We start from the raw sequence: 17,624 nt of genomic DNA, 5'->3' as shown, positions 1-17,624 counted from the left end.
CAGGCAGAGGGAGAAGCAGACTCCCCGCTGAGTGGAGAGTCCAGTGCAGGGCTCAATCCCAGGACCCTGAGATCATGACCTGAGCTGAAGGGAGATGCTTAACCAACTGAGCACCCAGGCATCCCCCATTTGGTAATTTTATGTTTAACTCTTTGAGGAACTGTCAAACTGTTTTCCTAAGCAGCTCTACCAGTTTACATTCCCACCAGCAATGTGTAAGTGTTCCAACTTCTCCACATCCTCATCAACACTTGTTATTGTCTGTCTTTTTTATTATGGCCATTCTCGTGGGTATGACATACTATGTCATTGTGGTTTTGATTTGCATTACCCGACTGACTAATGATATTGAGCATATTTTCATGTGCTTATTAGCCATTTGTACATCTTCGGTGAAATGTCTGTTAGATACTCTGCCCATTCGTAAATGGGTTGTCATTTTATTGCAACAGTTCTTTATATATCAATGTGGGGAGTGTTGTTATGTTAATAACATTAAATCTTCTGTTTTCTTTTTGACTCCTCAATACTTAACATTGATGAACAGGTACAAATTCAGATTTTCCAAGATCTGTTTTTCTGTCATTGTTAGCCTAATCCTCTCCCAACCTATTGAGCTGTAGATGTCCAAAGCAATCCCATTGGCTGGAGGTGAAAGCCAGCGTTGCAGTGCTCTGGATGACGGAAAGATGATTTGCACAAGTAGCCAGTATACCACTGGTTACTTCCTGTACCTGACCTCCCTTTTCCGCTCTGTAGTCCAGAAGCATTTCTTTGAAAGATAGAAAATCCAAAAGTGGGAGCAGCCTGTCAAAAATGTCACCAACCATTTCATCTTTATGGGGCTGTAATGTGAAAGTCACCAAGTTAAATCCAGGAAGGCTCCAGCAGCTGTTCTTTCATATGCTTTTCTACCAAGTAAATATATTTGTTAAAAATAAGCAGCATGGGTCGCCTGGATGGCTCAGTGGTTAAGTGTCTGACTCTTGATTTCAGTTCAGGTCATGATCTCAGGGTCTTGAGATGAAGCCCTGCATTGGGCTGAACACTCAGCAAGGAATCTGCTTCTCCTTCTTCCTCTCTCTTCAAATTGAGTAAATAAATAAATAAATAAATAAATAAATAAATCTTTTTAAAAAAATAAGCAGAATAAGTGATTTTATTCTTTCCTGTCTTCAAATTCCTGGTAGTATTTGTCCATGGAATTTTTTTAAATAATCTAATGTTTTACATTGAACATGCATTGTGTTTTAAATTGGGGGAAATACCAATAAAACTATTTTTATTTGGAGAAAAATGTGGCCCAGTCCATAGTCCTGAATCTAGGTCAGAATCTCAGGAAGCTGTTATCAGAACTTCCTCACCATTTCCCTGGGACCATCACCAAGGAGCTGGTGTTGGGTGTGAAGTTGGAGGGTAAACAGGCCCCATTCAGGGAGAACAATGGTTGTCAGGGGGAGTGTCACCTGAAAGCAGTGACCATCTTTGTCTTGCCTCAGAGGATGCAAATTCTGGCCCCATCCCAGCTCCCCCAAACATTATATTTTCTTCTTGACTTTGGAGAACGACTTCAACTCTCAAGAGTTGTGAAGCTGAGTTCCTCTGCAGTCCACGAAAGAAGTCTCAGAACTATAGCTCCATTAAAGGTGAGAACTTAAATGTGTTGTGGTTGAAACTTTTATATATATGAATATATATAAATTTATATAAATATATATATTTAGAATTTATATAAATATATATAAATAAATATATACTTTTAGTAGACCTATAAAAGAGCAGTTTCTATGTTATTGAAGTTAAGCCAGTATAAATTCAAATTAAAGAGTTATAACTTTAGGATGCTAAATGTAATCCCCATGGCAACCACAAATAAAATAGCTATAAAGTACACACAAAAGGAAATGAAAAGGTAATTAAAACATTTCACTATCAAAAAATCAACAACACAAAAGTAGATGGTAATGAAGAAAATAAGGACAAAAATCTGTAAGGCATTTAGAAAACATATAACGAAATGACAGAAGTACATCTTAGGAGTAATTACTTTAAATGTAAATTAACTAAACTCTCCAATCAAGACGGACATTAGCAGAATTGACTTAAAATACTGATCTGGGCACATGGGTGGCTCAGTTGGTTGAGCGGCTGACTTGATTTCAGCTTAGGTCATGATCTCAGGGTCCTGGGATTGGGCCATGATCAGACTCCACACTCAGTGCGGAGTCTGCTTGTCACTCTCCCTCTGCTCCTTCCCCATTCTCTGCCTTTCTGTCTCTTTCTCTGTCTCTCTGTCTCTGTCTCTGTCTCTCTCTCAAATAAATAAATAAATAAATAAATAAATAAATAAAATCTTTTAAAAATAATCTGATACAACTATGTGCTAACTATGAGAGACTCAGTTTTATTTTTTAAAATTTTTTTAAAGATTCTATTTTTAAGTAATCTCTATACCCACTCAAAACCCCAAGATCAAGAGTCACATGCTTCATTGACTGAGCCAGCCAGGCTCCCTGAGAGACTCACTTTAGATCCAAAGACACCAACAGTTTGCAAGTGAAAAGATGGAAAAAAAATTTCCAGGGCACCTGGGTGGCTCAGATGGTTAAGCACCTGCCTTTGGCTCAGGTCACGATCTCCAGGTCCTGGGATCAAGTCCCATGTCAGACTCCCAGCTCAGCTGGGAGTCTGCTTCTCCCTCTGCCCCTCCCCCTGCTCATTCTCTCAATTTATCTCTCTCTCTCAAATAAATTTTTAAAATAAAAAAATAAATAATAAATAAGTAAATAAATAAAAGAGTACTATGAAAAATTGTATGCCAGTTAATTGGGTAATCTAAATTAAATGTCCAATTCCTAGAAATATAAAACCTACTAAAACTAAACCATGAAGAAATAGAAAATTTGAATAGATCTATAACTAGTAAAGAGATTGACTCTAGTAATCAAAAATCTCCCCACAACAACCAAAAAACACTGGGCCTGATGGCTTCACTGATGAAGTCTACCAAACATTTAAAGAACTAGTACCAATCCTTCTCAAACTTTCCCCAAATACTGAACAGAAATAAATACTTCATAAATCATTCTATGAGACCAACATTACCCTGATACCAAAGCCAACAAAGACACCACAAGCAAAGAAAACTATGACCCAATACCCTTTATGAATATTGATGCAATAATCCTCAGCAAAATACTAGCAAACCAAATTCAGTATTTTTTTAAAAGATTCTATTTATTATTTATTTGAGAGAGAGTGAGAGAGATCACAGAGAGAGAGGGAGAAGAAGACTCGCAGCTGAGCAAGGAGCCCAATGCAGGACTTGATCCTAGCACCCTGAGATCATAACCTGAGTGGAAGGCAGATACCCAACCAACTGAGCCACCCAGACACCCCTCAAATCAGTGTTAAAAGATACATGCACCATGATGATGTACAATATACTCCTGGAATACAAGAATGATGCAACATACAAAATTTGATCAATCTAATATGCCACATCAACAGAATGAAGAAAAAGCCCCATGTGATCATTTCAATTGATGCAGAAAAAGCGTTTGACAAAATTCACACATTTTCATGATAAAAACACTCATACTCAATGGTGAAAGACTGAAACATGTTCTCATCACTTCTATTCAACATAGTATTGGAAGTTCTATTAAGAGTAGTTATGCAAGAAAAAGAAATAAAAGACATCCAAATTGGAAAGGAAGAAGTAAAATTTTCTGTTTGCAAATGATATGATCTTATAGGTAGAAAACTCTGAAGATTCCTTACATACACACACCAAAAAATCTGTTGGAACGAATAAATGAATTCAGTAAAGAAGCAGGATACAAAGTCAACACAAAAATCTGTTGCATTTTTTATACATGAACAATGAACAATCTGAAAAGGAAGTTATAAAAACAATTCTACTTACAATAGCATAAAAAGAATAAAATACTTGGGAGTAAACGAGTGAAAAGACTTATACAATGAAACTACAAAACATTGCTGAAAGAAATGTAAGACATAAATAAATGTAAATGCATCCCATGTTCATGGATTAAGAAACATAATATTGTTAAATGTCGGTGCTGCCCAAAGCAATCTACAGATTCAGTGCAATCTCTATCAAAATCCCAATAACATTTTTTGGAGAAAAAGAAAAATTCATCGTAAAATTCATATGGAATCTCATGGGACTCTGGATAGCCAAAATAATCTTGAAAAAGAAAAAACTGGGAGACTCACACTGACAGATTTCAAAACTTACTACAATACTACAGTAATCAAAACAGTGTGGTATTGGCATAAATACAAAATGGGATAGAATAGAGTGCCCCAAAATAAGCCTATGGATATATGGTCAAATTATTTTTGACAAGAGTGCCAAGACCATTTAATAGGGAAAAGAACAGCCTTTTCAAAACTGGATGTCCACATGAAAAAGAATGAAGTTGGACCCTTACCTTACACAATATACAAAAATTAGCTCAAAATGTATCAAGAACCTAAATGTAAGATCTAAAACAATGAAACTCTTAAAAGAAAACACAGAACAAAAGCTTTACAGCATTGGATTTAGCAATGATTTCCTGGATATGACACCAAAGACACTTAACAAAAGAAAAAATAGACAAATTGGACTTAATGAAAATTTTAAATTTTTGTTCACCAAAAAAAACATTATCAACAGAGTAAAAAGGTAACCCACAGAATGGGAAAAAACATTTGCAAATCATATATCTCATAAAACATTACCAACCAGAACATAAAGAGAAGTTCTAAAACACAACAAAACAAACTGATTGAGAAATGGGCAAAGGACTTGAATAGACATTTCTCCAGAGAAGATATATGAATGGCCAATAAGCACATGAGAAGGTACTTGACATCATTAGGGAAATGTAACTCAAAACTACGATGAGATATCATCTCACACCAATTAGGATGGCTACTATTAAAAAAAAAGTCACAAAAAGACAAACACTGTATGATTCTACTTATATGAGGTACTTAGAGTAGTCAAAATCATAAAGACAGAAAGTTGAACACTACATCAAAAACTAATGATGTACTATATGTTCACTAATTGAACTTAATAACAAACAAACAAGAAAGTACAAAGGTAGTTGCCAGAGGCTAGGGGGAAGGGGAGAATAGGGAGTTATTGTTTAATGGGTATAGAGTTTCCGTTTTAGAAGACAGAACTATAGGGGTGGATGGTGGTGATGGTTGCACAATATGAATTTATTTAATACCACTGAACTGTAGACTTAAAAGTGGTAATTAATTAGTTTTAAAAAGTGATTAAAATGGTTTTAAGGGGGGAAGAGAAAGAAAGAAAAAGAAAGGAAAGGAAGGAAGAAAGAAAAAGGAAGGAAGAAAAAAAGAAGGGGAGGAAGGAAGGGAGGGAAGAAAGAGGGAAGGAAGAGGGAGTAGCCATATTAATTTCAGACAAAGCGGACTTAAAACAAGGAAAATTATCAGGGTTTTTTTTTTTAAGGATATTACATAATGATAAAGGGGGCAATTCTCCATGAAGACATAACAGTTCTTAATGTGTATGCACCTAAAAAGAGAGCATTAAATTTAATGAAGCAAAAACTGATAGAACTGCAAGGAGAAATAGATGAATCCACTATCATAGTTGGAAAGCTCAACGCCACTCTATCAGGAATGGACAGATCCAACAGGCAGAAAATCAGTAAGGATATAGTTGATCTCAACAACACTATCAGTCAACTAGACATAATTTATATCCACAGACTGGTTTATCTAACAACAGCAGACTACACATTCTTCTCAAGTTTACATGGAATGTTCACCAAGATTGACCATATTCTGGGCCATAAGACACATCTTAACAAATTTAAAGGAATAGAAAAAGAATCCAGTAGACTGAAATCATAATTACCTTATGTTCTTATTGCCTTTGGTTTCTGCTTTTATTTTCCACTGGTCATCACATACATTATTATTCTATTCTCAATGCTTCTTTGACGTTCCATTTTATACCAATACATGGACAGGCACATATAGATTAAAAATTGTTTAGAAGCCCTATTTTCTTTTTTTTTTCTTTTTTTTAAGATTTTATTTATTTATTTGACAGAGACAGACAGCCAGCGAAAGAGGAACACAAGCAGGGGGAGTGGGAGAGGAAGAAGCAGGCTCCTAGCGGAGAAGCCTGATGTGGAGCTCAATCCCAGAACGCTGGGATCACGCCCTGAGCCAAAGGCAGACGCTTAACCACTGCGCCACCCAGGCGCCCCCTAGAAGCCCTGTTTTCAATAGTAGCCATTTCTATCAATTATCACGAACAATTATATAGGTACCAAAGACTTCTGGCGAGATCAAGAGCTCAGTCATTTCCCACAACTTATATTACTTAGCCCTGACCATGCTGAGCATGAGTCTTAAGGTTTTGAATGTATTTTAAAAGCATCTCATTTTTTTTTTCAAAGATGGAATCAAAAGTTTCAAGAATGGGGGCGCCTGGGTGGCACAGCGGTTGGGCGTCTGCCTTCGGCTCAGGGCGTGATCCTGGTGTTGTGGGATCGAGCCCCACATCAGGCTCCTCCGCTGTGGGCCTGCTTCTTCCTCTCCCACTCCCCCTGCTTGTGTTCCCTCTCTTGCTGGCTGTCGCTGTCTCTGTCTCTGTCGAATAAATAAATAAAATCTTTAAAAAAAAAAAAGTTTCAAGAATGTATTAAGCACCTATTGTATCCGCAGCACTATGTTTAAATGCCATGGAGAGGACAAAGGGAAAATAGCTTCTTCCTTCAGAGAACTTACTGCTAATAGACAAGATTGACAAATATAAGGCAATGAGAGAATGAAAGAACAATTGGTTCTAAGTATGCATAAACCATAAAAGAAAAAAACTTTCAAATAAAAAGAAACATGTTCTGTGTTCTAGCATCTGACTTGCTTTCACAAAAAACTGAAAACCTCATGAATGGTGCACTGAAATAGCAAAATTCAGGGCAGGGGGAGTGGGGAGGGGAAAGATTTAAAAAATAGAAATCACACAATGTCTGCTCTCAAGCCACAGTGGAATTAAACTAGAAATCAATAACAGAAAGATAACTGAAAAATCCAAAATACATGGAGCTTAAACCAAGGAAACACCTCTGAATAACACATGGGTCAAAGAAGAAATCTTCAGGGCAACCCCCTTAGGTCCCCTCTCTGGGAGCTTTGAACTATCACTTTGTTATTGCTCAATAATAAACCTTGCTTTGCTGCCCACCAAAAGAAGGAGGAGGGGGAGGGGGAGGGAGAAGAAATCAAGAAGAACAAGAACAACTCTTAAAATATTTTGAACTGAATGAAAATGAAAACACAACTTATCAAATTTTGTGGGATACAGTGCAAACGGTGCTTAAAAGAAAATTTATAACATTGAATGCATATATTAGAGAAGAAGAAAGACCTAAAATCAATAATCTAAGTTTCCACCTTGGGAAATTAGAAAAAGAAGAGCAAATTAAATCCAAAGTAAGCAGAAGAAAAGAATTAATAAGAATTAGAGCAGAAATCAATGAGATGGAAAACAGGAAATCAATAGGATGAAACCAAAAGCTGTTTCTTTGAAAAGATCATTAAAATCAATGAGCCCCTAGCCAGGGTAACTAAGAAAAAAAAGAGAAAGGACACAAATTACTAATAACAGAAATGAAAGAGAGACCATCACCACAGATCCCATGGAAAGCAAAAGGATAATAAAAGAATACTAACAATATCTCTATGCCCACAAATTTGATAACCTAGATGAAATAAACTAATTCCTTGAATGACACAATCTGCCAAAACTCACACAAGGAGGAACAGACGATCTGAAAAGCCTCCGTCTATTAAATTGAATTAATAACTAATAACCTTCCAAAAAAAAAAGCATCAGGCCCAGGTGGGTTTGTTGGAGAATTCTACCTGACACTGAAGTAATTAAAACAAATTTTACACAATCTCTTCCAGAAAATAGAAGAGGGAATATTTCTCAACTCAATTTATGAGGTTGATAATATGCCGATACCAAAATCAATGAAAACAAAATACCTCTCATGAACTTAGATGCAAAAATCCTCAACAAAAATATTAGCAAATTGAATCCAACAATGTAAAAAAGAATTATACACTATGACCAAGTAGGATTTATCCCAGGCATGCAAAGCTGGTTTAGCATATAAAATCAACTAATGTAACCCATCACATCAACAGATTTTAAAAAATTATCAGATGCAGAAAAAGCTTTTGACAAAATCCAACACTATTCATGATAAAATCTCTCAATAAACTAAGAATAGAGGGGAACTTTCTCAACTTGATAAAGACTATCTACCAAAACCCTACAATTAACATCATATTTAATGGTAAGAAACTCAAAGCTTTCCCACTAAGATCAGGTACAAGCCAAGGATGTCCCTTTTTACCACTCCTTTTCAACATTGTACTGGAAGTCCTTACTAATGCAGTAAGGCACAAAAAAAAAAAAAAAAAAAAAAGGAAAGGGAAGTATACAAATTGGGAGGGAAGAAATACAACTGTCTTTGTTTGCAAATGATGTGATCATTTATTTAACAAATTCAAAAGAATGAATAAAAAAATGTGTAGGAGTGGAAGGTATATGGAAAATCTCTGTACTGTCCTCTCAATTTAGCTGTGAACCTATAACTGCTCTTTTAAAAAGTCTTTAAAAAAAAAGAATGCTACTTATACAAGTAAACTGTATACTATAAACTTCCTTGATTCATGAAAAAAATATTACTGTCAAATGAAAACTTTTCTTAATACTGTATAAATTGCAGACATCTGAATATACATCCAAGGATCACATATTGAGAAACAGCTCTGCAAGCTCCCAACCCCAACACCATGAAAGATTTCCTATGGATATTCATCATTATTGCAACAGTAATGGTGTTTTCGATCTTCTTTTTCATTAGAGAAAATCCCTTTGATACTACAAGTTTCCTATCTTTGGTGAGTACCAGAAATTATGGATGGAGCAAAGTTGAAATCCCTTGACTTAAAAAAAAAAAACCAGATTATCTAAGTGTCTAATTGTGTGAAATTGTCACTAACATTGTAGACACTCAAAGAAGAAAAAAGATAATAAAGTTTGAGGACTCAACATATCTTTTTTCTTTGATGGAGGCAATAAGGGATGTGGCACTCCAAAAGACAGAATTTAGGGCTGAGAAAAAATAACACTTATTTAATACTTCAGCAAAGTTGGCCCTTTTTTTAATAGCAATTGATGAGACATAAAATATTCTTTGTTTAGTAAGTTTCCCATTTTAGAAAATTTCCTTCACTTTCAAAGTTACAGACCCCCTCTTGCCCATTTTATACGATAGGATGCTGAATTTCAGAAAAGTGAAGTCATTTATCTAAGCCAAGAAAAAGTCTAAAGAGTTGAGAAAATTGCACTAGAAACCAGAAGAGACAAAGAAGAAAAGGGAGAGTAGTAAACGAATTTGGAAGAGTGAAGTGCCACCAACAGGAAAGAGTTTAGATTGGGACACTGGGTGGAATTACCTTCTCTCCTGTATCTCTCACACTTAATATATGTTTTGCCCTTCACGGAACCCATATCAGGCTGTAGTCATAGGGAGGATTGTGAGTGAAGAATGACATAGACTGACATTATCTCATTTCCTACATATAACCCAGAAGAGCTAGAGAAATTCCAATTCCCTTCACCCCAGGACCCACAGCCTATACAAGAACCCCTAGTGTAGAACTTTTTTAGAGAATAAGAAAGAAACTGAAGTCAGCCCTGAGCAACCTGCCCTGTATCCTGGAGATATTTCATTGTGTTACACAAAGAAAAGCCACTCAACTATTATTCCCTAAGGGCTTGAATCATAGAGCTGAAACTTACTTTTTTCTCAGGAGGAAAAGGAGATGGTAGCTTGGCAGAGAGCCCGGATGCAGATCGACCCTGATAGAACAAACCACTTGGAAACCTTTAAAAATATGCAGAAAAACTTAGAACTGCTCAAAAATGTAAACTCCCGTATCTTGATTGGAGCTCCTCCTGTGAAAAAAAGTGAGTATGCACAAGGCGTATGGAACGTGCCGGGACAGGTCAGACAAGAGTAGAGACAAGGCAGTAGAAAGGAAATAGGCCTAGCATTTGGTCCAGTGGATCACTGTCTTAACATTCTTCAATTGCTTGCAGAATCCCAAACTCTCCTGGTTTTCCTCCAGCTTCCTAGTAGATCCTCAGTCTCTTTTGCTGGTTTATCTTCTCTCCAATGTCTAAATGTTGATGTATCCCAGTTCTTGTCTGGACTCACTGTCTTGGTAACCTCATCTAGTCTCACAGCCCTAACTACCATCTATATGCTAATTACTCTCAAAATTGTAGCTCCAGCCTAGGTCTGACTGTGGTCCTCACTGACTGCTGCAGTAATGGTACCCCTCTTTCCCCTATCACTGGTAACTGTGCTAGCATCTGTTATGAAGTGTACGGCTAGAGAATATGTGGCTTTTATCTGTTAGCTCAACTAGGACTCTGGGATTCTCTTTGCTAAACAAGCTTCATTTTGGCATTGTGCACCCTTCTGAGGTCCAACTATGGCACTCATTTGATCCCCATAAGTTGGGATGGCATTTGATAAGAAAAAATAAACCTTGTGGCAGAATAAGCATTAACTGACTCAAAACACTTTAAGAATTCAAAGGACAGTGCAAAGCTATTTATTGTCAATAAAATAAGATTAAGTTCAAGAGGGCTTAAGCTTGTTGGTCTTAAAAATACAAAGAACTCTCAGCAAGGAAAAACTACTTTTTTCTTTAAGTTTAAATGCATTTTTGGGGGTGCCTGGGTGGCACAGTCGTTAGGCATCTGCCTTCGGCTCAGGGCGTGATCCCGGCGTTATGGGATCGAGCTCCACATCGGGTTCCTCTGCTGGAAGCCTGCTTCTTCCTCTCCCACTCCCCCTGCTTGTGTTCCCTATCTGGCTGGCTGTCTCTCTGTCAAATAAATAAATAAAATCTTTTTAAATAAATAAATAAATAAATAAATGCATTTTTGAATTGAATACATTTTGAAATATCAGTCTGAACCCATGATGTGTTCTTTTAAAAATTTTTTTAAATTTAAAATCTTTTTAAAAATATTTTTAACTCTGTGCACTAGGGCCTAGAAATGACCCACTAGCAACGAGTAATACCATTTTATATTAAAAGAACCAGTCCTCCTTGAAAAAAATACCTGATTCCAGGTCCAAGGCAGGAAACGTCATACCAAATAGCAAGGAATCTTTCAAAAATAACTAAAGTTGAGGGGCGCCTGGATAGCTCAGTCGGTTAAGCATCCAACTTGAGCTCAGCTTTCAGCTGAGGTCATGATCTCATGGTTCATGATGTCAAGCCCTACATGGAGCCCCATGTCCAGCCTGGCTCAGCCAGGAATCTGCTTGAGATTCTCTCCCTCTCCCTTCCCCCCCCAAAATAAATAAACAAATCTTTTTTAAAAAAAGAAAAATTACTGAAGTTGTATTGAAGGGGCTCAGGATCCAACTTTAAGAGGCTACTTGCCTAAGGTAGGACAATTTGAGCATCAATAAAGATAAAATTTCAATGGTTTGAAACATAAAATTTATTAGTTCATATGGATACCAAAACAAACAAACAGGGGCGCCTGGGTCGCACAGCGGTTAAGCGTCTGCCTTCGGCTCAGGGCGTGATCCCGGTGTTATGGGATCGAGCCCCACATCAGGCTCCTCCGCTGTGAGCCTGCTTCTTCCTCTCCCAGTCCCCCTGCTTGTGTTCCCTCTCTCGCTGGCTGTCTCTATCTCTGTCGGATAAATGAATAAAATCTTTAAAAACAAACAAACAAACAAAAAACCACTAACCAATTGTGTCACCATTGGAGAATGCTAGGAAACAAATCCATTATTTTGAAAGCTGGTAAATAAAGGGGAAGAATCAAATACTTAGCTCACTTTCCTATATGAACTATACCACTTGGTAACCAAAGAAAAGGTTAGGGGAATTTTCACTTTATAGAAACATTCCAGATAATGAATGGAGAAGGAATGTTTGACTTAGAGTATCACCATATTACAACCCCGAGAGTATTAATGGATCTAGACACTGAACGTCGAAAGTTGCGAATATCCTAAAAACAGAAACTATTTGCCATTGTGTGCCTTCTGATGGAAGAACATACCACCAACTCATGAAATATTATTGCCAGACAAATCTAAGCTGAACTTGGTCAAGTCCGCATATCCATATTTTCTACAGACTTCTTTTCATACAAGCCTGTTCTTTTGCCAAAGAGTATGCTTTCTTCTTCAATCCTCTGAAGATTGATGTAATATATTTGAAATGTTCTTCATTTCACTGTTCCCTCTTATATTTTTGGAGTTCTCTTTCTGGTTGAGTTGTTGCTTTTCTTCCATTATGTTGGTAATTCTTGTTTCATATTTATATCCAAATGTTTGATGATTCTTGTTTCAGATTTATATTCAAGGATCTAGAATGAACAGTGTAATTCTCTACAAATAACCACTCCTTTTTGCCTCTCTGTAGAAGTGTGTTGTGATTATAGAAGCCTGCCTCATTAGATGATGGGGAAGCAGTGACACAGAAAAGTAAGGAATGTGGGTAGCAGATCTCTGGGTGAAGTATCCCACTCTCTCTCCTAGTAGAACCCTAAGTCATCTGGGGAATTTCCCCCATTTATCTGCTTAGACACTCCGGCAGGCTCTACATTTCTGAGTGTCTACTTGAGGGAATCTAAAGGTAAATGCCATAGTCAGCTGTGTTATCTCCTCTCCCCCTTCTTCTGTGCCTAGAGATCTTGGCTGCAGTTATGATGTTCTCTCCAGCCCCAGGACTCACACCTTGGGCCTTTGCCTGGCAGACCTTCCACTTTATTTAGACAGAAATCTTTAGGACTTTAGCCTGGGCTTTGGTGTTGCTACCCCCAGCCCCTTGGTGATCACTGGTGCAGTGGTTCTGGGAACAGTTCTGCAAGTATCCAGGTGACCATCCAAGAGCCCATACCTCTATATTTGGTGGCTCAAACTTCGAACTTTTCTGAGGCTTTTGGTATAGATGTATCTGTGTAGTTGTTTTCTCTGTGTGTCTTTTGGGCTATAAATTCTACTTAGATTTCTCCACCAATCCTGTTCCATATTCTATCTTCCAGGAATTCCTCAATTATGATTTTCTCACGGCAACCTTCCTCATTTCTCAGTGGGACTTTGGGTGGGACGAGACACAGATGCAATATTATCAGTTTATCTTCTTTATCTATTTCTCCCACGATAGTTTTTCAAAGATAATTTTTTTTTTAACTCACAACTTATGGCCAGATATTTTTAGCTCCTGATATGGTCCATACCCAGGCCTGGGGGAGAGAAAATGTAAAATAACCACAGGGACAAATGAATTTAGCATATGGAAAGACCTAAGAAAGTATTATAACCTCACCTATAGCAACTATTTTCCTCATTTCTCTAAGTTGTTAAAGGTCCTCTTTTCTCCCCAATCCTAGAACTGCTGACCATAGGGATTTCTTCAGTTCAGCATCCCCGTGGGAGCTCCCTCTTGGACACCCTGCAATCTCTCTTCTTTGCCTCCTCCTCATCTGAGCAGAAACACTTCATCGTCGTGGTACACCTGGCAGATCCTGACCCCAAGTGGCTTGGTCAAATGATCTCCAGCATCTCAACCCTTTTTAAACCGTATATCCAGGCCAGACAGCTAATAGTGATCAATACACCTCTTAAAAGCTATCTTCCCTTAAAAGACCTTAAGAAAAACTTACATGACTCCCCAGCTTATGTAGCCTTCAGCTCCAAGCAGAACATGGATTATGCCTTCCTCATGAACTTTGCTACCAACCACTCTGACTACTTTCTGATGATCGAAGATGATGTGAAATGTGCTCCAGGATTTGTCACCCAGATAGTTACTATAGTGTCTGCCTGGGAAAACAAATCTTGGTTGACTCTGAACTTCTCTCAGCTGGGCTTCACTGGAAAACTCTTTCGTACTAGAGATCTTCCCTGCCTGGTTCACTTCCTTTTCCTCTTCTACCAAGAAATGCCCTGTGACTACCTCCTCGCTCATTTTCATGACCTTCTCATGCAACCAACACCAATCCAATTCTTCCCTTCCCTTTTCCAGCACATGGGTAATTCCTCCTTCTTTGATGGCAAATTCAATAGCTTCAAAGATAAAGAGATTGAGGAAAATGACCCTGGTTCTCCCAGCAACCCTGCTGCTTCCATCTACACTAGCTTGAAGGTTGCCAATGGCTCTGTTCTCATGAATGCCTATAGCTTGGATAAGAATTTCTTTTATACCAAATCTGCTGAGGCTGGCAGTCATCTGACTGTGGTTTTGGATGTACCTGCCAAAGTGTTCCGAGTTCAAGTGTTGACTGGATCTCACCTAAAAAACAAGAATCAGCTGGAAGAGGGACACGTAGAACTGGGCTATGATGCTACTAATAGGATCAATGACTGTGATGACTATATTCTACTGGGGCTACTGGAAAATGGCACCCTGAATAAGCAGGTATTATCTAATGAGTCTGGGAAGAAGGTAAAATGTGTGAGATTGCTTGTGACAGCCACTCCACCCTCTGGAATAATAATCAGGCACATCAACCTGTGGATTAAGTGAAGTTTAATAATATTGAAGAAGCCATTGGGAGTTCTGGGAGGGATCAGGTTGGAGGTTAGAATCTATAGAGGTTAAAAAAATTAAAGTCTTGAAATTGGTCAAGTACATCTCACTCTTGGGTCCTTTCAGGATTCTTAATACAGAAGACACAGCATGTTAAAAGGCAGAGTGAAGGTAACACCTCTTGGTCCCAGAGAGCCGCTAGTGGAAGAGGCAGGATTTTTAACACTTCCCTGGTTTTCTATGCAAAAGGATCTACCATCCAAAATTCTTCCCTTGGGGCAAGAATGCCAGACTTCTAGAAACTATAGGAACATGTGGGTAGGACTGACTGATGCTCATACCCCAAGACTCTAGCAGTGCATGAGAGAAGACAGAGGATCTTTCCAACAGCCAAGAAATAGTGTCATTGAAGGCTGAACTTCCTATGTAACCAAAAAAAAATTGGTTGGTCAGGAGAGGAACATGGCTATTTTCTCTGTGATCTCATTATCCCATTACAAGGCAGTCATTCATTTGATAAATATTTATTGGGTAACCTTTATATTAGGCAGAGTTTTCTCCTACACAGTTACCCAATATGTCAGGGCATTCCCTTTTAAATAGCATCAAAATTATTAAAAATAATTTTCTCTGATTTTTGGTTGCTCCTGTCTCTAGCATAGTCTTATCTCTGGGACTATAAGGTAATTGGGATGTTTCTGATAGGAAAAACTGGGTATTTTACTAACATTTTTTCAGTTCAGTTTTGCTACGAGATCTCTATTCCAGGAAAAATCTGAGCTCTGAGCCCTGAGCTCAACTAATGTGCAGTGTCTGGTTTTCACTAGCTTGAGAACTATAATCCATGAAGGTAGGGATAAAGAAAAAAGAAATGACCACTTTAAGAGGGATATTTGGGAAGAAATGAAATAAAAAAAAACAGGCAGTATGTCCTAATGAGTTGTAATAAAAATGGATAGAAAGAGCTGGGGGATTTGGAAACAGGATAATGGGATGGAAACACGGAGGGGGATGTGGGGGAAACTGAACAAGGATGAGAGGTAGAAGCTTTGGGAACATCAAACGCAGGGAAATGGAGCAAGTGTATATGGTAGCCATAAAAAGGTATTGTTGAAAGCTGCTGCAAGCAGCATGACTGACAGCTCCCCTGCTATTCTCTGGATCCACCACAGCGTTGGTGGTAAGGTCATACTTCCCACAGAATGCTCCCGCCAATAAGTGACTACAGCAGGGGTACTAGCAAGGCCCATTCTGGTAAGATGGGGGACTCCTCCAACAGGTGACATTGACTCAAAACTCTTCATCATCCTGTTTGAAACTTTCTTTGAACCATACTGCAGTCCTAGACTCTTCTTACCAATTTCTTCCTTCTCCGTCACCTTCCACAGTTGTCACTACACTCTGAAGCCTCTCCATGCTTTCTCCTTCTCCCTCCACTAATAAATCTCTTGGATGTCTAACCCCATTTTCATGTTAGCTTCTTGGCAGGTGTGTACTAATACAAGAGGTACTAAGAGTATGCCGAGGAAGTGGATAGTAAGGTGAGGATTTGGGACCGGTTACTCATGACCCTCAGGAAGTTGTGGAAATAGAGGTTAAAATAGATGAATAGAACATGTCATCACTATGCACAAAACAGATGGATAAGAAGGCTGCTACTTAATATCTACAAGCAGGAAAAGGCCAACATGGAGGAACAGGAAGTTGAGGGCAGTCACCCCAATGAAAAGTCACAATCTCTTGCTTAGGTCCTGGACTTACGCCAATTTTCAGGCCTATATTCACTGACAGAAGAGGTGGCCAAGTCCCTAGAAGGAGGACCTTGTAACAATATATCCTGTAATGATTCCCCAGCTTTTTTCCCAAAAGGACCTATAGCCATCTACTTGGATAATTGTACAACTGGGGAAGGGGAAATATCCAGACATTTTCACAACTATCACACACAAGTTCTGGGTTGATATTGATATCCAGAATCAAAGCATAATCACAGCCTCCTGTTAGAGTGGGAACTTAAGGGGGCCACATTATAAATGCTGTCCTTGCCAAAATCATGCTTACAGAGGGACCACTATGTCTACAGACCCACTCAATGGTCATTCTTCCAGTCCCTAAGTGTATAATTGGAATTGATGTATTCGGTCGTTGGAGTAACCCCTCATTGGATCCTTGGTCTATGGGGTAAGAGCTATCATAGAGGAGAAAGCCAAGTGGAAACCTCTGAAACTGCCCCTACACCCGGCCAAGATAGTAAATCGAAAACTATTCTATGCCAAGCAGGGAAGGGAAGGATGGCAGAGTTCAATGTCACCAGTAGAGACCTAAAGTATAAATTGTGGAAGTCCCTATAATATCTATTTAATTCACTAATCTAGCCCCTGCAGAAACTGGATGGCTCCTAAAAAAATGACTGTAGACTACCACAAGCTCATCCATTTAGTAGCCCAGATTGTAGCTGCTGTGTCAGATATACTGCCATTGTTAATGCAGATTGATATCCCCGTGAGCACATACTATGCAGCCATTGACTTAGAAAATGCATTCTTGGGGCGCCTGGGTAGCGCAGTCGTTAAGCGTCTGCCTTCGGCTCAGGGCGTGATCCCGGCGTTCCGGGATCGAGTCCCACATCGGGCTCCTCCACTGGGAGCCTGCTTCTTCCTCTCCCACTCCCCCTGCTTGTGTTCCCTCTCTCGCTGGCTGTCTCTATCTCTGTCAAATGAATAAATAAAAATCTTTAAAAAAAAAAGAAAATGCATTCTTTTCTATTCTGATTAGAAAAGAAAATCAGGGGCACCTGGGTGGCTCAAGTCCTTAAGCGTCTGCCTTCGGCTCAGGGTGTGATCCCAGAGACCTGGAATCAAGCCCCGCCCCGGACTCCCTGCTCCACTGGGAGCCTGCTTCTTCCTCTCCCACTCCCCCTGCTTGTGTTCCCTCTCTCACTGGCTGTCTCTCTCTCTGTCAAATAAATAAAT

General features: G+C 38.7%; 1 protein-coding gene across 1 annotated transcript; it reads left to right on the top strand.

Annotated features, from left to right (window-relative positions):
- The first annotated feature begins 1,505 nt into the window (after positions 1 to 1,505).
- LOC113242448 (alpha-1,3-mannosyl-glycoprotein 4-beta-N-acetylglucosaminyltransferase C-like) lies at positions 1,506 to 15,152 on the top strand. The gene is made up of 4 exons (XM_048225356.2): positions 1,506 to 1,646; positions 8,802 to 8,976; positions 9,892 to 10,048; positions 13,514 to 15,152. Exons 2-4 carry the CDS (start codon positions 8,869 to 8,871, stop codon positions 14,647 to 14,649), a joined length of 1,401 nt encoding a protein of 466 aa, XP_048081313.2. The 5' UTR covers positions 1,506 to 1,646; positions 8,802 to 8,868; the 3' UTR covers positions 14,650 to 15,152.
- Positions 15,153 to 17,624: the final 2,472 nt, after the last annotated feature.

The sequence above is a fragment of the Ursus arctos genome, unplaced genomic scaffold (genome assembly GCF_023065955.2).
Source record: "Ursus arctos isolate Adak ecotype North America unplaced genomic scaffold, UrsArc2.0 scaffold_2, whole genome shotgun sequence".
NCBI lineage: Eukaryota > Metazoa > Chordata > Mammalia > Carnivora > Ursidae > Ursus > Ursus arctos.
This window is presented reverse-complemented; position numbering and strand designations above follow the sequence as displayed.

Coding starts and splice junctions, on each gene's coding strand:
- LOC113242448 (XM_048225356.2), top strand. CDS start 8,869: ATGAAAGATTTCCTATGGATATTCATCATTATTGCAACAGTAATGGTG. Junction 8,977..9,891: donor CTACAAGTTTCCTATCTTTG/GTGAGTACCAGA, acceptor CTTTTTTCTCAG/GAGGAAAAGGAGATGGTAGC. Junction 10,049..13,513: donor AGCTCCTCCTGTGAAAAAAA/GTGAGTATGCAC, acceptor CCCCAATCCTAG/AACTGCTGACCATAGGGATT.